At 48.5% G+C, this 23,920-nt stretch overlaps 2 protein-coding genes across 3 annotated transcripts in view; one reads left to right on the top strand and one right to left on the bottom strand.

The window, feature by feature from the left end:
* HID1 (HID1 domain containing) overlaps positions 1 to 3,843 on the top strand; it is a 43,034-nt gene extending 39,191 nt beyond the window's left edge. For both annotated transcript variants that reach the window (XM_026654521.2, XM_026654520.2), the window contains exons 17-19: positions 337 to 428; positions 878 to 1,036; positions 1,522 to 3,843. In XM_026654521.2, the coding sequence (XP_026510306.1) occupies positions 337 to 428; positions 878 to 1,036; positions 1,522 to 1,585 (315 nt within the window). In that variant the 3' untranslated portion in view covers positions 1,586 to 3,843. The remainder of the gene's footprint in view (positions 1 to 336; positions 429 to 877; positions 1,037 to 1,521) is intronic.
* A 4,413-nt stretch (positions 3,844 to 8,256) lies between these two features.
* Positions 8,257 to 18,266, bottom strand: OTOP3 (otopetrin 3). The gene is made up of 6 exons (XM_024215204.2): positions 17,870 to 18,266; positions 15,610 to 15,746; positions 13,637 to 13,695; positions 12,552 to 12,649; positions 10,659 to 11,581; positions 8,257 to 8,427 (listed from the first exon to the last, which is right to left on the bottom strand). The coding sequence occupies exons 1-6, from the start codon at positions 18,264 to 18,266 to the stop codon at positions 8,257 to 8,259; spliced, it is 1,785 nt and encodes a 594-aa protein (XP_024070972.2).
* Between the last annotated feature and the right edge of the window lie 5,654 nt (positions 18,267 to 23,920).

Genomic DNA, 23,920 nt, shown 5'->3' with positions numbered 1-23,920 from the left:
GATTTCCACTGATTTGGGGCCTGATTCAAAGCCAGGGGAATGGCTCCCATAGAGTGAGCTTTAGGTCAGGCCATTGGTGCATATCCAGGCTTCTGTACTAATGTGATAGGCCTTAGAGAGAGACCCTAAGTGTGGACAGATCCCTCTCCAGGGATTCCCACTGACTCGCTGTTTATCCCACTAGATACACATCCCTCTTCAGGGACTTCCAAATCTGAATACTCAACATACTGTAAGCAGAGATACTTGAAATGCTAAGCACTAACATAACCTGTGAGCTGTTCAGACCCTTCTCCATGGGGCACTGATCTCCTTGTGGGGGGGTTTCACCCACAGGTGCTGTCTTGGAAATCGAAGCTGCCTCTGCAGACAATCATGCGGCTCTTACAGGTGCTGGTTCCCCAGGTGGAGAAGATCTGCATTGATAAGTAAGTGTGTTGTGTTATGTAATAGGTGGGAGGCTGCAGGGGTTTGATTGGAGGCTGGTTGTGAGAGGCTAAAGGATATGATGTCATCTGGGAGACAATCTAGGATTTTACCAGGGGTGGACTTGAGTGTATGCTTAAAGCCCAGGAAATCAGGCCTTTAATTCAAGTTCATGTATTTCTTTACTCTGGCGGTGCGTTCAGCTAGATTTACAACTCCAGCAGATACCAGGTGCTAGAGCTCTCCTCAAGCTTTCTGTTTATCTCGTCACTTACACCATCTCCTCTTTTCAGTGGGAGCAGCTCAGGAGTCAAGTCCACGGTGTGTGTGTGTGTCCGTGTGTGTGTCTGTGTCTGTCTATGCATGGCTTTATGCGTTTACCTGGGTCAGTACTTTCTCCTGCAGCAGATTTCACAAATGGCAATTGACGATGTTCTCGCTCTCTCTGCAGAGGCCTCACAGATGAATCTGAAATCCTCAAGTTCTTGCAGCATGGCACTCTAGTGGGACTGTTACCTGTCCCTCACCCCATCCTGATCCGCAAGTACCAGGCTAACTCGGGCACTGCCATGTGGTTCCGAACCTACATGTGGGGAGTTATTTATTTAAGGTAAACCAGCTAGATGCATTCTTAGCCCATCTTTGCCTAGCACTAGCAAGGTTTCGGTGCAAATCCCTAGTCTGTAGAGCAGCCAGCTCTAGACACTCCCTCCCTTAGCCGGTGTAGAGTGCTGGGAGAACTTGCAGCTACTTTAGGACTTTCCTTTTCCAGCAGCGGGTGCTATAGGGAATAGTGTAGACACGCTGGCAGTGGGAGAGCACAACTGCTCCAATGCCTGCATCTCCAAGCAGGAGGTGTTGTGGGGACATGATGGAGGAGTGCTGCCTGCCTGGGGTCTTGCAGCTCCTCCTGTCCCTGCCTCTGCTCACAGGAGGCACTACAAGGCATTGGGCCAGGAGCTCACAGCTGTTGCATTCTCCTCTTTGCCATGCGGTAAATGTCTCCGTTCTTGTTATCCCAGCTGGCAAGATTTGAGTGCCATCAACATTGGTTTGTTTCATAGTAAGTGACGTGACCGTCTTTTTCTCTTCCAGGAATGTGGATCCCCCCATCTGGTATGACACGGATGTGAAGCTATTTGAAATTCAGCGAGTCTAAGATGAGAGAAGGCACTTACCTCTGATAAGAGAGAAACACTGGAAACAAGGACCTCGCTGTGCGTTGCTCCATCACAGCTATTCCTGCATTTCACAGCCAGCTGAGAGACCAAAAGGACAATCACTTCCATTTACCTACCTGTCATTTGAAGCTTTAATCAGGATCTGCTCAGAGATACCTGCCCCTTAGCCCACCTCCCTTCCTATCCCTCCCCAGGAACCCTGAGTGAAAGATGCCTAAGGAGTGTCCATTGTGGTTGTTGCACTAGAAACCAGACCATTCTTAGCTCTTCTGTCGTTCTCTCACTCCTGGCTTTGGTCTGGAGACAAACCTGAACCTGACCAGCTGGAGGCTATGACCTCCGCTCCCTCACCCCCGGTCAGATTCAGCATTTGATTAAAAGACTCTGAATGTAAAGAGTTAAACTGGGTCAGCGAGGGAAGCTGCTGCTGCTGTGGGAGGTGTGTGTTTTTTTATTGTAGAAATACATAGTTTTTGTGATTCTTTTCCAAAGAATTTATTCCAAGACTCCATCGGGTTGCAGGTCGTCTTGCTGCTGCCTCTCCTCACTGTCCATGGCAGGGCTGGAGGATCTTTATTTACCAGCTGAATGAAAAGGGAATGCTAAAGGGAATCTATTTGTTCATCCACTTCATGTCTGTGTTTTGAGTCCCTCTTTCCTTCCCCTTTGGTTGCTGTAAGCCAATGCTTCAATGCAAAGTCCAAAGCTCTGCCCTTTCCCTTTCTTCCCCACTTTGCCACTCACTGCCCTGGAGGTTTGCAGACCTGGAATGGTGCTGTGTCCTTAAAGATGGGCTCTTTAAATGACCAGAGTGTATGTGTCTAAAGCCACTTTGAATACCTTACTCAGACTAAGGGGGTCAGTGCAAAGGCTGGGAGAAAAGGGCTGGACCCGGAGGCATCAGCAGGCTTTTCCTTGCAAGGAGAAAGGAACAGTTTGTGTCGCCCTCCAGCAGCCTTTTCCAATTGATTGAAGGGACTATATTGTCTAGCCTTGGAAAAAGCTATATCCCACCTTCCTTGCTGGGCATGTTGTCACGGCATGTGGGGAATGGCGGAAGGGATCAATTGTGCACTGCTTTTTCAGGGCAAGGGGTTGAAGGAAGGTCTCAGGGAAGTCTTAAGCAGCAAGTTGAAGGCAGCAGGAGAAAAGCAGCTAGACACTGGTGGGAGTGACCGCTGGGGTAAAGTTGGATCCTTCAGAAGGCCTTGATGGCTTCTGGATTAAAAAAGCTAGACTGTATTGGATCTCAGGCATGGTAAGTGTGGGAACCTATAGTTTGCAGGGATATTGGGAGATCATCTGCCTCAATCACAAGATATTGTGATGCCATGCTTGATGCAGCAGTGCAGGGTTGCAGTTCTGTAGATTAGGGCATGAGCCAGAGGTGTTTCTGTTCCACTGGAAGGTCCTCATGTTGCAGATGTGGGCCACAGGATGAGGGTGATCCTCTCATGGACCAAGTTCTAATTCCTCTACTGCTTAGTCCTTAGTGTTTCATTCTGCAGGCCGCCAAGGACAGCCATTCTTGATCCTTAGCTTTAGAACCACTGCTGTAGATGACTCCATGTAAACCATTCTCCCTACCTGTATGCAGGGGGCAGCCACCCTGTAGTACTTTCCCTTATGAGGAGCTCCATGCTGTGGTATGGGCAGCCACTGGGCAGTAGCCCTCTTTCTGGTTTAGTATGGGTAGCTCACTGATCTAGTATCAAAGCAGTCCCCCTCCTGTGGTGCTGGAACTGGACTAAACCCCCCAGCCCAGTTTGGTATACTGGAGTATAGCCTGGAATATCCTTGAAGGACAAGGGATAGATGAAGGGAACCTTTTTTCTCTCCACCCCCAATGCATTTTGTCATCATTTCCACCCCCCCCCCCTCTTCTGCATAAAGACATTTACAGATTGAAGTCTATATTTTGCTTGGAATATCTCTCATCGGAAGACTGTGATTGATGGAGCCCTGGTGATGGGCCGACATCTGATTGTACCGCACCTGCACCTCACAGCTGGACAAGGGACTTCTTGTGTCCCGGATGCTTGCTTTTCCCCTGCCCGTCACGCACACTGGTTTTGTGGTATCTTCCGGCCTTTCCGTTTGCTTTGTATATCCTCTGTTCCTTTGTGAGTTCCTCTGCAGTTTTATGTTCCTTGATGTTTCAAGTTCAGTCTTTGTTCCATGAAAATCAAATTGCACTGTAAACTATTTGCTCACCTATAGAGATATAAAAATTATCTTAAACATGGCACCTGCTTTGACTCTGTCTGTCCCAGAGTGGGTTTATGATCTTGTTTGAGTTACTTCTGGGGGCCTACTGCATGATTTATGTGACTGGAGGATATGGTGTCCTGGTTTCCTTTGCAACGGGTGGCTTCCCACCTGGTTATCTCTGGTAAACTTACCTGACCTGTGCATTCCTGGCTTTTGATGCTGCGAATAGGGTCTGTTAAAATGACTGAGGCCAAGGGCTTCACAGGATTCCAACAAAGGATTAGATACTTATATGAATAATGAGTACATAGAATTAATGAAATATAGGGCTAGAAAGGACCTTGAGATATCATCAAGTCCAGCCCCCCGTACTAAGCCAGGATCCAGTAAACCTAGACCAACCCTGACAGGTGTTTGTTCAACCTGTTCTTAAACACCTCCAATGACGGGGATTCCACAACCTCCCTTGGAAGCCTGTTCCAGAGCTTAACTCTCCTTAGAGTTAGAATTTTTTCCCTAATGTTTAACCTAAATCTCCTTTGCTGCAGATTAATTCTTCTTGACCTACTTTCGGTAGACATGGAGAACAATTGATCACTGTTCTCTTTGTAACAGCCCTTTACATGTTTGAAGACTTATCAGGTCCCCTCTCAGTTTTATTTTCTGAGGACTAAAAATGCTCCGTTTTTTTTTAACTGTTCTTCATAGGTCAAGTTTTCTAAACCTTCTATCATTCTCTACTGAATTCTCTCCAATTTGTCCACATATTTCTTAAAATGTGGCACCCAGAACTGGACACAGCACTCCAGCAGAAGCCTCACCAGTGCTGAGTAGACCGGGACAGTTACCTCCTGTGTCTTACATACGACAGTCCTTTTAATACATCCCAGAATGATATTAGCCTTTTTCACAACCGCATCACAGTGTTGACTCATATTCAATTTGTGATCCACTGTAAAACCCCAAATCCTTTCCAGCTAGTGTTTTGATTTTTGTTGTCCTATCTACTTTGGGAGATATAAATTCTGTGCCTCAGGGGCTTAACAAACTACCTATGGTTAGAGAGAGACCTTCCCTCTGGGCAGGGTATTCCAGCATTGTCCATTAGGGGGTTTCTTGTACCTTCTGAAGCAGTTGATGCTGGCCTCTGTCAGATGCAGGATACTGGTGTAGCTGGACCATTAGTCCAATCTGGTATGGCAGTTCCTATGTTCCAGAGCTGACTGGTTATTGGCCTCTTTATCATTGGTCAGTGAGACTTCATAGGTAAGTTCATGATGTTGCCACAAGAGACCACATCCCAGTTTCCCTCTCATGCTGTGTGTAGACATTCATTGTACATACAGGGTACATCTACATTGCTAACTCCCCCCACGGCAGCGACCCTCAGAACTGGGTCTACAGACTCGGTTTACGGGGCTTGTGCTACGACACTAAAAATAGCCACTTACAAGTTCCCGCTTGGGCTTTGAGGGGGATGCGTCTCAGAGCCCAAGTTCCAATCTGAGCAGGAACATCTACACAACATAGTGTGAGCCCCGCAGGCCTGAGTCTGTAGACGTGGGCTCTGAGACTCGTTGCCACGGGTGTGTTTTTGCCGTGTAGACATGCCTGCGAAGTGCTAGTATTTGTATCTCAGTGTTAGGCCTCCAGAACTCCCTGATCAGCTAGGCCCTATCAACTCAAGCGTGACCTTCTCAAGCAATTTTCCTCTTCCCCACGCACATACATCATTGCTCCAGTATCTTTTGCAAACAAGGGAGAAGGTTTGAGAGCTTGTTTTCATTTGAAAGGAAAAGACCTCCGGTGTGTTCCTTGGGTGAGATTCCTGGTGCAAACTGAAATGGAAGTAATAATTAACTTTATTGGTGCCTAATTTATTCAGCTGTAATTTCTCCTGACATTTCTTGTTGACATAAGGCTTAGTAAAAGTATTTGAGGCAAAGTCCATGCTCACTTGACCTGTCTCACTTGTAACTTCCAGACTAGTTGCAGTAATTGTGATCTGTACCCACTGGGATGCCAGTGTCAGGGGCTCTTCGGAGAGGCATTTCCGAGTGCCATTAGCTCTCTCTGCCCCTGACTGTGGCTTGCAGGGTGTTTGTTTTTATACAAGGCTGCAATTCTGAGAATCCAAGCTCTGAACCTAGCCAAACCCTTCTTTAGACTGATTTATGTTGGATGGGAGCAGTAAAGGTAGTGGTATTTGCACTTTAATCCATCAGCCTTGATTAAGTGACATGAAGGATTTTGATAGCAAGAAAAGATGGATTGATTGTAAAATCGGGACCTGCCCTTAAATCTTTATATAATCTTTGTACTTGGGAAGGACTGGATCCGAAGCCTGTTGCAACCAATGGGGGGCTTTCCATTGACTTCAGTGGGCTTTAGGGCAGGCTCTGTGAGCAAAGGGTGAAACAAAGACTGCAACAGCAAACCGTGACTGTTCAAATTGTCTTTATTTCTATTCACTGAGCTCAGTGGGCTCTCGGTCACGAGGGCCACCGCTAGCCTCTGTGCATTCCAGTTCCCCACCTAAGTGCCTTTGGTAAATCAAACACCTGATGTGTTTCTCATCAAACACGATGCGGTGCATTTTTACTCCCGGATTTGCACACAGGTTAACGCACATTGCTCCGTCCTGTACAGACTGTGGAAAGCACAAAGGGGGGGGGTCACAGTAGAATTATTATTAGCTTATTTTAGGGCTTTCCTAAATTCCAAGGCTAGAAGGGACCGTTGTGATCATCTAGTCTGACCTCCTGTGTAACACAGGCCAGGGAACTGCCCCTAGCTAGGCTTTCAAAACGGCAGGCAATGGTGTGACCTTCACTAGCGCAAAAGGATCAGCTGATTTCATTTCATGAGAGAACAAGAAACCCACTCAATAAAAAGCAGGACTGAGGAATGTCAAGTATAAGCTAAGTGGTAACTATAATGCTTCTCTAGCACTTTTCACCGGCGGCGCGCCGAATGCCTGTCAGAACCTTCATTGAGCCCAGTTGAACGGGGTAAGTGGTTTCGTTCCCATTCTACAGATGGGGACATAGAGACACAGAGCTGTTTATGGCCTGATTTCCAGAGATGCTGAGTGCCCATACCTCCCTTTGACTTCAATTAGAGTTGTGGGTGCTCAGCACTTCTGAAAATTGTTCTCAGAGGCCCAGATCCTCCAGGGTATTCAGGCGCCTTAGGCTGTGTCTACACTTAAAACACTACAGCAGCACAGCTTTTGTGCTCCAGCTGTGCCGCGGTAGCACTTCTGCATAGACACTCGCACAGCGACGGGAGGGGTTCTCCAGTCGCTGTAATTAATCTGCCTCCCTGAGAGGCGGTCGCTAGGTCAACGGAAGAATTCTTCCATCCGCCCAACGTGGTCTACACCGGGGTTAGGTCGGCAACGAAAAATTCACCCCCCCTCCCCCCGAGAGATGTAGCTATGCCGCTGTACGTTTTCTGTGTAGACCAGTCCTAAGTCTCATTGAATTCAATGAGAGTAAGGCCAGGTCTACACTAAAAAGTTAGGTTGACCCAGCTACATCTCTCAAGGGTGTGAGAAATCCACCCCCCTGAGTGGCAAAGTTAAATCGCCCTAGCCCCTGGTGTAGACAGCGGTAGGCTGGCAGAAGAATTCCGTCAACTTCGCTACCGCCTCTCGGGGAAGTGGATTACCCATGCCAACGGGGAAACCCTTCCTGCCAGCATAGGTGGCATCTACACGGAAGCACTACAACAGCACAGATGCAGCTGCATTGCTGTAGCATTTCGAGTGTAGACAAGTCCTTGAAGAACTAAATATCTTTGAGCATCTGGCCCACGGATACATATAGAGTTAGTGTCAGAATCAGGAGCAGAACCCAGATCTGCTCTAACCACTGCACCCCGCTCCATAGGTGCTCATATGAACCTTGTACTTCCATACATCCATGTAAAAAGTGGGCATTTTTGTTCATTTTTGCTTGACCATGGGGCATGTACTTCAGGTATTTCTGTGGCCTCTTCCTCAGATTGCTGATAGGGTTCCCGCCCTTGATTTCAGAGGTTCTGTGGAGTGCATTTCAGTCCGTGCATCATGATGGTGCTCTTATGTTCAGAGGGTTGAAGGTGGAGTGTCCTGAGTGCAGTAACTATATTATCCCTATTATTCTGGCACTAGTTTGTTTCCATTGAGCAGTACAGTATTTTACAGACCAGTCCAGATTGTTTTGTTTTTCTATGGAGAAAGTTGACACCAGCGTGTTCAAAACACAAAACAACTTCCCTTTCATCTGAAACGCCTCGAGAAATAGGGCTCAGAGGAGCCAAAGTGAAAGTCAAAATGAAAGTGAGCTGGCAGTATCTGTGTCTTTGTTCCCAGGTCTCCCCCATCCGGCTACTGCTGTGTGACTTCAGCTCCATTTCTCCCTCCACCACTGGGCGAGGGAGGGTTGGACCTGGTTCAGGATGACACATAAACCTCCAGGAGCCCCCCGACGGAGTGCATTCTGTAGAACACACCCAGGGGCAGGCCGAAGTTCACGATGGCAAACCAGGTGGAGTAACCGTAAAACGACTTCTCCAGTCCGTTCTCGAAGGCGGGGTGCATCCCGAATGTGGGCATGATCCACAGCTAGAAGGGTGGTTACAAAGAGCAGAGGTCAGAGGAGGTTAGGGTGTCCTATATCAGTGGCTCTCAACCTTCCCAGACTACTGTTCCCCTTTCAGGAGTCTGATTTGTCTTGTGTACCCCCAAGTCTCACCTCACTTAAAGACGGTTTGCTTACAAAATCAGACGTAAAAATACAAAAGTGTCACAGCACACTTCGAATGACAAATTGCTGACTTTCTCATGGCTACCATATAATTCTAATATAAATATTGTACTTACAGTTCAGTGTATAGTATACAGAGCAGTATAAACAAATCATTGTCTGTATGAAATGTTAGTTTGTACTGACGTCACTAGTGCTTTTTCTGTAGCCTGTTGTAGAACTAGGCAAATATCTAGAGGAGTTGATGTACCCCCTGGAAGATCTCTGTGCATCCCCAGGGGTATGCGTACCCCTGCTTGAAAACCATTGTCCTATATATATTCAGCATAGTCCATGGCACTGGGTATGCTCAAAAGCCTATGGTGCTGAGTGGACGCAGGGCTGGCTGAGGCAGTCACTGGGGTATCTCTGATTAACAGAGCAAGTCCTCTCCCTAACAGAAGACATCTCAGAGGGATGTTTCCTTCCCTTACACTACTGCAGTCTCTGCCAAGTAAAACCGTGTCTCTAATATAACCCCGTCTGGAGACTCAGTAACAACACAGTTGCCCCCACAGCCTGGTTCAGCTTTTCTCGTGTGTCTGGCATGAGGAACTTGGAAAATGTAGCATTTTTATGACTATTTTGCGTGACTCGGTTTCCCTGTTGTATTGTGGCCTGACTGCGTGCACAGCGCTAACTCACAGGCGGCTGTGAAGGGGGAGTTATGGAACTGAGCAGGCCAGGTAAAACACTGACAGCCTCTCAGGTCCTCAGCTTCAACGGAGTTAAGATCGCAAAGGCTGGGCCAACAGCTGGGAGCAGAAGTTACCTCGCTGACTTCATCCAGGCTAGGATGTTTTACTCTTCCCAAGGCTAAGCCTGGGATCCAAAGGCCTGTTAAAAAGGTGCCCATTGCCGAAAAGGAGGAATTTTTGCAAGGGGATGAGCTGAGAAAGGCTGGCCAGGATGTGTCACTGAAACAGCTGAGAGGACTCAGAGGCCGAGGAAGCGGGCTGGAAGCAATGAGCTGTTTCTCCCAACTCCGAGATGGGGAATCAGCCGGACCTGCCGGAGCTTTGGCTGGAGAGGTGGAACTTGGGTAAAGGACTATGCAAGTAGGTTTTTAAATCTACTTCTGTTAGCACTGTGTACCTTTGGGGGCAGAATAAATCACGCTTTGTTTTGAAGAAGCTGCTTCTGTTTCCCTGCAAATGCTCCCAACGCGACACTCTTGCACGGGCCAGCCCCAGTTGGACCTGCAGAATCAGTCCCAGTTGGTAACCAGAGGATGTATCCCACGCCCTGGTCTACGAGTGGGTGGACTGCAGAATTCCACCTGGGGAGTGGTAAAGGCCTGACACCCGTGGGTGTGCACTCAGAGACACTCTGATAAGGGACAGCAGAAACCGTGACAGATGGGAGCCACCTAAGTTTTAATCGCATCCTCAAGCCAATGTTACAGCTCTGTCCAAAGTTTTTATCACGGTTCAAGGATGTGGTGAAGGTCCTGCCTATTCTGTTCAATGGAAATGGGTTGTAACTAGCTGTGTGGGCACAGATGTCATTGCAGACACGTCCTAATACTGGAGACTCTTGATGACAAGGACTCACTACTATCTGCTGTGCCTCCCACTTTCCTACTTAGGCACTTTTTATTCAACACCAAATGTGTCTAATAACTTCTAATATACCTAAAATCAAGGCATCGGAGGAGTTTTTAGCTGCCTATGTTCCGTGAAAATCTCCCCCTGACCCATGTACAGAAAATCCAGCCACGCTGGAGTCATTCGCTTTAAAAAGATATTTTAGGGTCAAGGAAGTGAGAGGTTAACAGGAAACCTTGTCTGCACTGTAGCATGAGCCTCAGTGCTGGTGTGTAAGAGTTTACTAGCAGGCCTAGGGAATGTGGATGAACAAAATGGATGGCTCAAAGGAAAGAGAAGGTGGGGTGGGCAGGGGTGTGTGTGTGTGTGTGTGTGTGTGTGTGTGTGTGAGAGAGAGAGAGAGAGAGAGAGAGAGAGAATGTAGAACCAAGGTGTTCTCTGGGTATACTTGTTCTCATTCCAGGCCCGGGATGTAGAGAAGGCAGCTTGAGAGAGATACTCACTATGATGTTGCACAAGATCAAGAAGATTGAGATCTCCTTTAGGGCTTTCCTCTTCCAGTTCAGGCGGCCGTAGGTATGGCTGTAGGCATGCGAAACCCTCCTGATCTCCTGTCTTATCTCTAGTGGGTAAACTCTTCTCGGGTCACAGTCTTCACGCTTCTCACCTTCTTTTGCTTCAGTCTCTTTGTTGCCAGGGGGCGGCGCGGGCTCCTGGCTGGTGTGTGACATGGCCGTCTCTTCACTGGATGGACCCGAGTGCTGTGTGTGGGGCCCAGCCAGGCTGGCATCAGGATCCTCCACCAAAGGCTGCCGGTGAAGCCCCTCGATAATGAAGATGTTTTGCGTGATGTGCTGAATGATGAGGCTGACCGCGTAGGTCAGGATGAGTCTGTTTAGCAGGTCTCCAGGGTTGGTGGCCACAATGGCGACAATGGAGAAGTAAGAAATGCCAATCTGGCCTAGGGCTGCTCCCATGAGCAGGATCATGTCCAGGCTTCGGGTTGGGTTTTTCAGAGTATCTAGCTCACGCTCTTCCAAGCCATGGATGACAGTCCCAGCCAAGGCACCCACAGTCATCATCGGCAGAAGCGCGATGTAGTAGGAATAATACAGCACAAGGGTCTCCTGCCTAGGCGCTGAGCTGGTAGCCTCGATCTGGTATGTCATGAAGATGCAGATCCCAATGAACAATGTAGATATGCCCAGCACCAGCCCATAAATGACACCACGGAGCTTGAACTTGGGCTGGGCATGAATGGTGTGGTGGGGAGGGATGCGCCTGCCCACGTTCTTCCACATGACGTACAGCATGGAGCTGCCGATGAGGCAGTATTCCATGTTGAAGGGGTACAGCAAGATGTAGCCCTTCTGGAAGACGAAGCAGGCTATTGTGTTTGGACATGTGCATGAGCTGGACTCGTTACCTGGAGTGAGGGAAGAGGAAGGGGGTCATTTGGGAGGCACGAATAGCCTGGGAAGTTTTTTTTTGTCTATTTCCTGGCTACCTGCAGTGAGGTCCTACATACCTGCCTGCCCCAGAAAGCCTAATGACCTGCATGAAGCCAAATGAGCCTTTAAGACTGGCGGGGAGGGGGCAGAATAATAATATTTTGCCCTTCCCATGCTCTAAGCCCGGTACAAACACTAACTAATCAGCCCTCCCAGTCCACCCTGGAAGGGGGGAAATAGTGGTTTCTCCATTTGTACAAGACACAGACAGGTGAAGTCACCTGTCCAAGGCCACACAGCAAGCCAATGGCAAAGCCAGGATCAGTGCTAAGGCTTGTCTGGTTCCTATCTCCCTGCTCAATCCACTAAACTCTCTTCACCTGCATCTGGGAGGTTAAGACCCCTGGTAAAGGTCTACAACATCGTCCTGAGGGTTTGAGGTTTCTGCCGTGTCATGATGAATTAGTCACGTAGGGAACTGATGGGCATCTCTCTCTCTCTGGAAGGAGAGACCGGACCCAGTCCTGGACCATGACTATGTGTAGCCCTTGCCCTGTGTGTAATATGTATTCTCTTTCCTTCCCTACCTAGACCTTCTCCCAGGAGAGCTCTTTATCTCCAAAGTTTAGTGGCTAAATAGCTTTCCAGGCAAATCAGCATGTTCCAAACGACCCACAAACGGTAGTACGGATCATCCAAAAATCTAGATCTCTACGGGTGACCTCAACCTGCAGTTAAGAAAAACTTCCTCTTTCCCCGGAAAAATAGACTCCAACTCCTTGTGCTTTAGTGAAGCCATGCATCCCAGTGGAGATGATCCAGAAAACTGAATGGCTGGGGCCAAGGGCTAGTGCTGACCTCGCGGATTCTCCATCCTACCCGTCTACCTGTTGCTATTAAGAAGCAGTGAAGAATGAGTCATGACTGGAAAATTTTGCACAAGACCTTTGAGTGCAGATTCAATTTCCCTGTGAACAGAGTCGTTGGTCACCGCTAACAGCCAGAGGAGGAGATCTGTAGCCATGGTCAGCATCAGCCCACATCTGTAAAAGGGGAAGAGCACTTTTACAACGTGTCACCTGAGACCATCTCTTATGGTCTTTTGCCTTTAGCTCCTCCTTGCTTTATGGCGCACACACATTCTCCAACCCGTGTGGTACTACCTGGGCTCACATGGGCACACCCACCCACACCTGTGCTTATGCATACACTCAGGCATGCACACTCATATATTTGCACACATAAGCACACCCATTCCTGCACAGTCATAGCCATTCCCACTTGCAGTAATTTGCACAGGTTCTCACGTCCACTAGACTTACACCTGAACTCTTAAACCAGTTGCGAACTGTGCAAGGGGCCCATTGGGGCTTGCAGCTGTCACAGGAACATGTGATGGCTGGAAGAAAGCTGACTAACCCATGTAGACGTAATGAAAATGGGCGAAGTCAAGTCAAAACCTAGTGCCTCAGCAAGCACGTTCAGTAGAAAGATTCTTGAGGTTGGGGGTTGGTTTGTGGAATCTCTCATCCTTTAAAGATGAATTTTCCTGCTTGGTGGAATTGGCAGTAATCCCGCTGGCCCCCAGCACTGGCATGGATGTCAGCTCTAATGTGGGTCCTGCAGTTTTATATGTCTACCTGCAAGGATTGTGCCTCTCCACTGTAATCCACAACCTCCTATTCATGTTGACTAGGTCATTATCCTCCACTGAGGAAATTCAAGTGGACTGGAGATGGGATTAGGAAATCAAACCGGTTGATGCCACACAGACCAAACAAGAAGATGGCTCAGAAGGCAAAGCCCATCCGAGGCCCGTTTGAAAGCGTGACAAATTGATCCGCCTTGCATTTAAATATAAAATCCTTCAGTTTTAAGAAACAAAGATCTTTAAAGCTGAAATGCAGATTATAAAGCGCCCCTGGGAGGGCTGCTGAGGAAAAGAAAGTGGAGTCAGAAAGGCCTGATATGGGAGTGTTCAAAGTAATATGAAGGGCTATTAAACAAGGCCCCTCCTTCTCTCGTCCTACCTGGTGAGGTTGTGCTGGACTTGGGTACAGTCCTTACAGTGGCGCCATAAAAGGTACGTCTGAAAGCAACAGAAACAATCAAATGAACCTATTGTAAACCTGGCAACAGGTGCGTGTGCAGATGTGTGTGAGCGGGAGCCTGTGCAAAGGCAAGCGTCTGAGTGGGAATGGGCGCAGGAGTGCTTGAGCTTATGTGTGCATACGCATCCATTTTGCAGCATCTGCATGTGGGCAAACACGTATTGTCTAAAGTGCAGCCAGCTGCTTGACTACACTTGCGGTTTGATAGTGAAAATAATATTCAAGAGACCAAATAACCAAGCGTAGCCATTTAATACCTACGGCTCTGCTCTTTCCAGGAAGCAGCTCTCTGACAGCCTGCAGTTCACCTTACACAGAAGGGGTGCTCCAAAGTAGGCATTTCAACTGGCCATATTTATCGTCTGGTTTACAAACTAAAAGCACTTTATACAGCACCCAAGACTAAAATCCACCCGTCAGCTTTTTACCCTGTTGTTCTGTATTAACTTCTTCCTGCCTTATCTTTTGTTTTGGATCCCACATTCCAAAGGCTAGGAGGGGCCGTGGAGTCACAATACAGCCTGTACTAGGACACACCGTTCGGGTATCTTGTCCTTGACAGGTTTCCTATTTGCTAATGCCAAAAGCGACGTTTAGATTTGCAGAGCATTGTGGGGTAGATAGATAGATAGCATGACAGAAGTTGAGCTGAATACGAGTCAGTTAGCAGAACTGCCCAACATTAATATTGAGAATAACATACACAGTATTAATACCATGTGCATAATACCTATTAATGGGGGGGGGGGGGATATATCTGGCTACATCTACACTACACACCAGTGCTGGAGGTATGTGGTGTACGTGTAGCTACACACACAGTGAAAAGCAGGGATGTGTCCACACTTGTAGTAGTGTGGAACAACATGCATCGGTGGAAGCCTCTGGCAGTGGAAGAAGGCTTCAGCATCTCCCTGCTGCCAGAGCCTTTCACTGGGTGAGGAAAGGCTCTGGTGGGGAGGAAGCAACCTGGAAACCTCCTGGCTGGAGCCTTTCCCTGCAGTGGGGAAAGGCTCCAGCAGTAGGGAGGCTGCAGACACACCACTGCTAAAAATAGCAGTGTAAACAGGGAGGCAGAGTAGAGAACATGTAGGGTTTGCACTCTCAGGGGTGTCTTTACTTGCCTAAGCTGTGCCTCACGGTCTACCCTGCTATTTATACCCATGCTAGGGGGGCTACACAGGTATGTAACATGCCGCCAAAGGAAGCATGCAGCACAGATGTACCACAGGTCTGGCTAACGTGTAACTGTGTACGTGTGTGAATGTGAGGGCGCATGTACGTACGAATCTAATCCGAAAAGAGAGACTTGAAAATACATTTCCATTCGCTCTGCTAGGCACGGGAGTTTGCGTCTGATAGAAGCTGGGGAATTTGCATATATGGTTTTAGGTCACAGAGATGTCATAGTTTACAGAACTTCTGGTTGCAAAGCACATCTAAATGATTTAAATGGGCAATTGATTTTGCCATTAGGGTTTGGCAATTGCAAACAGAGAGAAATCCTGATTTCAAATGGAAAAGCTTCCTGGGGGACGTTAGTACAGAGACAGCTGTCTGGGCTGGTGAGGGGTAATGTACCAGATTTTCACTTATCTCTGTCTCTTTACTGACTTTGCAGAAGGAAGCAGGGGAACTTCCGCTAAATTCCATGATCGATTTATTGTCTTTTATCACAGTAATGATTTCATTTTACTTTTATGTCTTTGAGTACTATTTGTGCTCCATGTATTGGCACTGTATGTGGTTTGGTATTTAAAACAATAACTGATACTAAAAATACCTTTAACAAGAAACCCCTACCTCTGAGCGCTCTCTTCCTCCCTTCCCTGCCTCCCAGCTATATGGCAGAGTGACTGGATTCCAGAGCCAGAGAAGATGACGTTCCATACCTGAATGCAAATGAAGATGATTTCTATGCACAGGAACAGGATTTCCAGTTGGGATTTGCAATGGTTGTGGCTGACAATGTATCCGATCCTGAACACATGCAGGAGGATGGTGCAGGCTCCAAACAGCACTAGAGACCCTGTCCAAACAGTAAAACCATCAGCGAACCAAATGAGCAAGGGTCCATACATGGAGTAAGCTGAAAGTGGTGCAGGTTTAGTAACCATCACCACATCTCCTGCTTTCATGCTTCCTGCGCTCGGTGGGGCTGGGAGAGTTCTAGTTTTGGAACTTTGGGGGTGGGCCTGAATTCAAATCCTGGATCCAGGTGCCCTGAAATTTGGGAAAATTTGAAAATCCCATGATTGTTTGGGGGGTGGGGTGGGGATCCCTGAATCACGATTTTTAAACATTTGGGTTTGGCAATACTGGCTCAGTCTCTAATTAAGCTACTTGAACAACGCACGCCATTCACCTGGATTACACATGTGTGGGAGGTGGAATTCATCCCCTGTTTTGCACAAGGTGTTGCACTAGAGACTAGGTCACTGGGCGTGAGGATTTCTGGCTAGAAATCCAGCTGCGCTGGATATCGCTCAGTAAAGCTTGGAGGGTCAAATGTTCAAAGCTGTTTAGGTGTTTAAGGATGGAGAGAGGCACCTACTGGGCTTCTCAGCAGCTTAGGTGGGGAGCTGAGTGAAGAACTGAATTTTCAGTTTGGTGGTCGAACAAAAACATTTTTTTAAATGTTTTTGTTTCAAGTTCACTTGGAACAAACCGTCTTTCATGTGTTCATTTGGCTTTCAAGTGTTTGAACCCTTTTCTTTTGTTTTGTAAAAAACCTGGGTCAGCTTCCGAATGAAACGTCATTTGGAGACAAAAAAAAAAATCAAAGTGGTTAGTTCTGAAAACGTTGCAACAGAACATCTGGACTTTGTTTTCCTTCCAGAACTACGCGCCAAATTCGACTCAGTTTCACGAATAGCTTCAGCCAACCCCGAAACCGCATTTTTTGGCAAATGAGCTAAATTATTTGGCCAAAAAATGTGTCTCAGCTCTAGCATGGTCCCTCGCTTCCACTGATTTCAACCTAACTTGCTTAACTCCCCTTGAAATCAAGGGGCGGTAGGTGTCTAACTCGGTTAGGGGCTTCTAAGGATTCCCCTAGGCACCTAACTGCATCGTTAAGTGCCTAAATACCCTTTGAAAATCTGTCCCTTAGAGCTTCATTTTACTCCTGAGCCAATGCAGTAATTAAAGGCCCTAATAAACCAAGGACAGAGCAATTTGGATGTGTCATCTCATCAACTAAAGCGGGCTGGGCTGGTCACCACTTGGCTGGGAGCTCCACGAGGAAAACCCCGGTGCTGCAAGAAGGGGATTTGCTAAGCAGAAATCTTCCCTTTTGAATCCGTATGAGCCAGTATGCCAGCATGGCACGAAGGGGCGGACAGTACTCTGCTGTTAGCTATAATGGTGTCCGTCCCATTTGTGATCACTCAAGGTAGATCTACACTGCAATTAAACACCTGCTGCTGATTCTGGTTCAGGCTGCGGGGCTATAAAATTGCAGCATAGACCCTGTGAATGGGGAGAGTCCCAGACGCTGGGTTCTAGACGGAGCCTGAACATGGACATCACAATCTTACAGCCCTGTAGCCTGAGCGCTGCTAGCCCAGTCAGCTGATGCGGGCCAGCCGCAGGTGTTGAACTGCAGTGTAGACCCCCGCGAGGTCCCCAGGCTCTCGCTTTGCAAGAGGAAGGATGATGTGGTTGGTTTCCTGGCTACATTCCAAGGTGGACAGTTACACCCTGCCGTCCTGAATTCCTCCCGGAGCTCCAGCTGCATGCAGGAGTCTTGGGCTCCTGGTCTTAGAACAACAGCCTGGCGCTTCCCTAGTGTCTTTTCATCAGAGGGTCTCAAAGCAGTTGACAAACATCCAGGACCTGAAGCCTCCCAGCACCCTTGGGAGGCAGTGAAGTCGTATGACCCCAGTCATTCAGATGGAGAAACTGAGACATGGAGGTGAAGGGTGGGGGTGGGTGGGGGGAGAGATGAAGTGACTTGCCCAAGGTCACAGCTTGAGACAGTGGCAGACAGCCCAGATCGCTTCATTCCCTGTGCTCTAACCGGTAGGAAATGCTGGGTTGCCGTGCCAGAGGTGGCAGCATTTTGATGGTGGGTGAAGTGGTCCCTTGTGTGTAAAGTGGTCTGAGTGCGAGGCACTGAACAAAGGTAAGAGGGTTGTGTGCAGCACTTACCCTGCACCCAGACTGGCCCGGCATGGGAGTCCCTGTACAGCACAGCATGGGGCTTCCTGCTGGTACACAGCAAGTAGTAAATGATCCAGCAGAGAGACAGGATCTTGAGGATGGAAAGGAAGATCCTGACGTCGCGCAAGGTAATTGCCACCCTGTTGAAAATCATGCTGCTTATGAAGGCGCAGCCCAGAAACACCACGTTCATGGCCAGCAGCCCTGAGAACAGCTGCCCGGCCTGCCGAGCCTGCGTGTCCTTGTGGAGCAGCGAAGAGCAGCGCCGGTGCAGCCAGCACTTCTCGTAGCGGATCTTCCAGGCTTCGGGCTCCGCTGATGCTGACTCTTCGCCATCAGTATCCTGGTTAAGGTGCCTCTGCCGTGTAGCTTCCTGGCCAGCCATCTCAGCAGCCACGATCTTCTGCGGTCTGGTCGGAAGAAGAGTTCACGCTGGGATCCCCTGTGTGGTTAAAGAAATGGGGATTAATAAGAGCACTGATGGAAAGGATATTAGGGCCTGCTGCTGTTTACATACTGAGCCACTTGGCTTCACATGGAGATAAAGTCACACGTGAGATGAGTTTGGTGGTCTCAGCTTAGTCCCTGGCACAATTTAGCTACATAAATCCTCCCAAGACAAGCCTTGAGTGCAAGAAAAGCCAGTGCCCCTGGGGACCTTCCTCGTTTGGGGCCTCCACCCCTTGTGCATGCTTTGCAGCTCGCGGGAGGATTTCATCTTTCCTCTCTGGCAGCGGGATCAGAGAAGGAGGAAACGGCTCGCTGCCAGACCCTCTCCGCTGTAGGGTCAGATGTTAAAAGTGGCCTCACCCTTACCAGCAAAGATCCCCCCCAGAATGAAGGAAAGATGAAAACATAGATGTCGGGTTAAAGGCAGTTTAATGTTCCATGCATTATCCTTTACATTCTGCATGTGTGATCATTTTCTTGGCCCTTTGTCAAGTCTGGATACTCCATGTGACCATCACATGTGCTTGGAAGCACTGTGAGGCCAGCGGAAGTTTTTGTTGTTGGTTAAGGTACCTTGAGGTATTGGGGTGGGGTACCAAAGACAGGGAGCACTATTCACACCCTGCTCCCCAGACTTCTTCCAAGTCCAACTCTGCATCCAGGTTTTCAGCTTGTTTCATGATAAGTATCTAGATCGGCTGCAAAGTTTGGATCCGGATCAGAACTTCTCCAAAGTTCAGAGCTATCTGGTTGTGAGATTTCGACTGAGGCCCATCTCTGCCGACAATTACACCATGCTATTCTTATTGAATGCATGAGACAACCAACCTGCATGTGTACGAGGAGCATAAAGCAGAACTGGGACTTTCAAAGGTGTGTGAGACTTGCCTGGGCCTGCACCGGTTTGTCAGCAAAAGATCCTGACTGCCCTTTCCCCCCATCCCACCCCCAAGTCATATCTCAGGAAGGAGGCAGAGCTGGAAAACTCTTCTCCCTCCCCCCTCGAAATGCAGTGGGAGATGGTAGAATAAATACCTGGAGCTTGTCCCTAGGAGATGGTAGATTTTGAACAGAGAAAGTCCCAAATCAACCCCCGCAGATCTGAGCACGCCCAAACTTCGGGGCACTTTTCAGTTTGGACCTAGCTGTAGTTTACAGCAAGAATCGTGGGAGAAGAACAGCCTCTGAGCAGGGCCGGCTCTAGCATTTTTGCCGCCCCAAGCAGCAAAAAAAAAAAGCTGCGATCGCGATTGGCGGCAGCTCTACCGCCACTTCATTCTACGGCGGCAATTCGGCGGCAGGTCCTTCGCTCCGAGAGGGAGTGACGGCCCCGCCGCCGAATTGCCGCCGAACGGCCGAACATGCTGCCCCCCTCTTCATTGGCCGCCCGAGGCACCTGCTTGCTACGCTGGTGCCTGGAGCCGGCCCTGCCTCCGAGGCAGAGACAATGCAGTCAAATGATGTTTAAAATGGTGCTTAAACGAGATCTTGCGATGCAGCCCTTGAGGGCTAAGAAAATGTTCTGTTCAAAGCAGGTGAAAAGACCCTACTAGATCCTAAAAGATCCAGCATGATTTGCTCTGTTAGTGGGGTAATTTATACACATGCGAAGTGTCTTCCAAGCAATGGAGCCAGGCTGATTCAGCTGCTCCAGGCAGCTTAAATACACCAGAGGAAAGCAGATCCCTGGGCAGGCAGGGGCTTGCTCACTGGGCAAATCTCATTCTGATCGAAAGGGATCCACAGCGTTAGAAGAAAAACCCAACCCCTCACTTTGTCAGGGGGATGATAAATCCACCCTGGCTTTGCGGGGGACATGGTCCCAGACCCAGGCCTCCACGTCCAACCTTTCTGCCGATCCCCAGGAGTGAGCCAGAGAAAGGAGAAGCCGAGAAGAGGCGTCCATACTGGCCAGAGCTCTCTGATACGTTCTTACCTCCACACGGGCTGGTGAGATCCGCAGGGTGGAAGCAGCAACTGGTAGGACCCGTTTTACATTCTCCAGGCACGCAAAGCTAAAATCACACACACACACCCCGCAATGACTGGTGTTTGGCCCCGGCCCTCTCCAGGCTTCTCTGAAGAGCTGCGGCAGGCAGGCAAGGGCTGCCAACTGGAAAGTGTAACCTGGGCTCTCACAGCGCATTGATTTTTGCCTGTTTACTTTTGGAATATTATTGTCATTATATTAATGACCTCGCTGAGAGGCTCATTAGCTCGGCAGATGGCAGCCAATAGGAATCAACCCTCTTAAACACCTGCCTGGCCAGCCCATGTCAACTGCCTGTTAGTTCTCTGCACAAGATGTGCTGACTGGTGAAAACTGCAAGCCGTAGTGACTAATGCCTTTTGAAGCTCTGCGGTGTCTGAAAGCCACTTCTCCCTCACTGATGCACTCGAGGGAGCTCCAGGTGGGGGATGATGATGATGATGATGATGGGCAAACTGGGCTGGCTAAAACCATCGGACCTTTCTCCCCAGTCTCAGCATGAACCTCAGCTGAACTGGTTTTGAAGTTCCAAAAAAAAAAAAAAGTTTGGATCTCTTTGCACCCCCCCCACCCCCCACCATTTTTCATTTTCTCTGAGCCTCTCTGGAGAAACGGGCCAAAAGGGAAGTGGCTTTTGTGAGTTTGGATCCAGGACTCGTTTTACCTGAGTCTGCAAAGTGTGAGGGTTTTTAGAGACCTGTTTGCACGTCTCTGAGCTGTTCTCTTGGGTTCCGGAAGCGGAAAGGCTGGGATACACCGCCAGATCCTCAGCTTCAAATCAATGGAGCTACATCAGTTTGTATCAGCTGAGGTTCTGGCTCAGAATGTAAAAAACTGGTCTCAAGGTATTTCCAAGCTTACCAGAAGCAGGAGGAGCAGTGGTGAATCTTGGGAGATGGTGGTCAGGAGAGGTGTTTAGCACAGTATGGCTAGACATATGATCAGATAAACACGCAAACTCCTAGGCGCATCTCCAAACCGAACCACAGGAGTACCTGAAGATTAGTTACCTGTATCACTGCCTGCCATGAGAGATGGGCTCCAAAGGAAGAATTCAGAACCACATCTGAATTTCCAATAGCACAAAGTTTTGGGGTGTTCAGATCCTCAAGTGTGCTTTGGGCTCATCTTGATCTGAGCTTTACAATGCTTGTTCTCAGTCTGCTGTATGCTCCCAGCCCTACTGAAGGTGAGTTTCTTTAGGCCACTGGAATATTTTTGGTAAACGTGAGCTGACCTCTGTTTTTGGTTGGAAGCCAGGGACAATACCGTACTGTTCTTAGCTGAGTTTGTGTTCCCTGAAAGTCCAAGTGCAATGGGGTGCAGATACAGGTGAAATGACACCGGGAGAGAGGTTATTAAGAACAGAAATGTCTAGCGTTGCAGCTCTGGGTTTGTCACTTTTACAACATACTTGAGTTCTGAGTCACAAAGTCCCCCGTAAGAGACTGATAAGGAAAGGAAGAAGCCATGGGGTGAGATGCAAAGTACTGCCCCGGATCAGAAACTGGCTAAGGCACAGAAAACAAGGACAGGAATTATTTATTTGTCAAAAAGTCAAGAGTGGAAGTGCCCCAAAGTTCTGTCCTAGGAATGGCGTTTTAAGGTATTATTGCATGTTATAAACCATCATGCTTCATGGCATAAGCCAGCCAGTAACTGACGGGGAGGTGGGATTAGGAAGATTTCCCCTATCAACAAGTTATTTCATCACTATCCACTACATTGTTTCCTGCACCTACCTCTGAAGCATCTAGTACTGGCCACTGCCAGAGCAGGATACAGGGCTAGATGGACCACTGTCTGTTCTGGTATGACATGTCTTATGTATGGGCAATCAACATTTTAGATAGGTAATCAAGCTCCTTTCCTAATGCCCATTTTAGAGCTTAGCAGGCCACTGGGCTACCCAAAGATGCCATTTGGTAGCCTATATATTTAACAGAAAAAACAGATTTCCGGGTAGGATAATAACAAACCTGGAATCTTCTTCCCAGAGCACTTGGTGCAATATTGGGAGCCCTCCTGTGGATTTTAAAACCACAGGCTTAGATTTTCTGCAGCTGGGTGTGGGTATCTCCTGGGCAGAAAGATGGGAACTGGCTTTGCTGAAATCCTAGATTCTACCTTTAGAACCAGAGCAACAAATCCTGCCCTCCCCGCAGCTTTGGGGAAGCCTGGATGGGGATTGGAACTGGGTGATCAGCCTCTCAAATAGACCAGATCAACCCCCCAGATCTGAACACTCCCCAGGGAAGGAAAAGAAGTAAATAAAGTTCCCTTGAGGAATAATAATTTAAGGTTTAAAAAAAAAAAAGTTTCACACTATTCAAAAGTGTTTCATGAAACTCAACACTTGAAAAGTGCTGGGAGTTTACAAACTCTGAAACCCAACTGGTTCACCTTTGCTTAACCCTGAGATTCTGGCCTTGTATATGTTGAAAAGCGCATCTCTTTAACTATATCTGCCCTAGCTTTCAAACGGATTGATGCAAGTTGAATCGATACAAGCCAGGGTTAAACCAACTTAAGTGCGTCTACATTGGGGGTTGCACCAGATTAATGAGTTCAGTTTTTAAGTCCATTTCATTAAACAGGTGCAGTTTTCTAGCATAGAGACGGCTTTCTTTGCTCCCAGGCTGAATCAAAGTCATTAATACCAGAAATAACCTCTCCCCCTCCATTATCTGCAGCATTCTGATTAACAGCTTTCTGTGGGCACTCAGCATTAATAAAGCTACGGGCTGTCTCTGAGACTATCTGCATAGTCAAACTGTAAATCAGAGCCAAGACAGTAGGAGGCCAAGCTCTGGTATTTGTCCAAGAGGGTTCTGTGGAATGCCTGTTGCCTAAGACACTCCACAGTACAGCCCCACACCCTTCCCTCCACAGATAAATGCCCCAGGATGATGTCTCAGCGTGGAACTAATTGGCAGTTGAGATTCTGGTGTGATAAGGTGATTGAGGCTCTCGGCCGCCTCTCCCAGTCTGTGCCATTTGCCCCAGAGAACTCTCCATGCGCCCTTCCCTTCGCTGCAGCGGAAGGCGGGGGAGCCAACCAACTTAGTGGGCAAAAATAACTGGGCAGTGGCCCAGTGTTGGAGTTGCCCCTCTTCCCTCCCAACCAGTCCTCAACAAGAACCAAGCCTCACCTCTGGCTCCCACCTGTCCACAAGCAAGCAGCCAACCTGATTTCCCCACCCCTCAGCAAAGACCCAACCTGGTCTCTCCCCCACCACAAGCAACTGAATCTTCCCACCTACAGCCCCTTGGTGAATTCCTCTCCCAGCTGCCACCCCCTCCCCAGCAAACATCCAACCCCTCAGCCCTCAACAAGCACCCTGCCCCGACCCCACTCTCCCAATCTTCAAACCTGACAACTCCCCCCCTCTCTGCGCGCATTGAGCAGCTGACCTCTTCCACGGCCAGTGGACTGGACACATCTCCCACCTAGCTGCTGAGCTGTTCGGTCAACAGCTGATTATCTCCCCCTCCCACTGCCTCACCTTCGACTAAATCAAAAACTGACCTTGGGAACAAGGAATGGTTCAGAAATCAGGGAAGAGGGACAGTTTCTCTGTATCCGCGACACCATGACT

Source organism: Terrapene carolina, unplaced genomic scaffold (genome assembly GCF_002925995.2).
Source record: "Terrapene carolina triunguis isolate 2854851 unplaced genomic scaffold, T_m_triunguis-2.0 Scaffold192, whole genome shotgun sequence".
Classification (NCBI taxonomy): Eukaryota; Metazoa; Chordata; order Testudines; family Emydidae; genus Terrapene; species Terrapene triunguis.
Note: the sequence above shows the minus strand (reverse complement) of the source record. Positions and strands in the feature narration are given on the sequence as shown.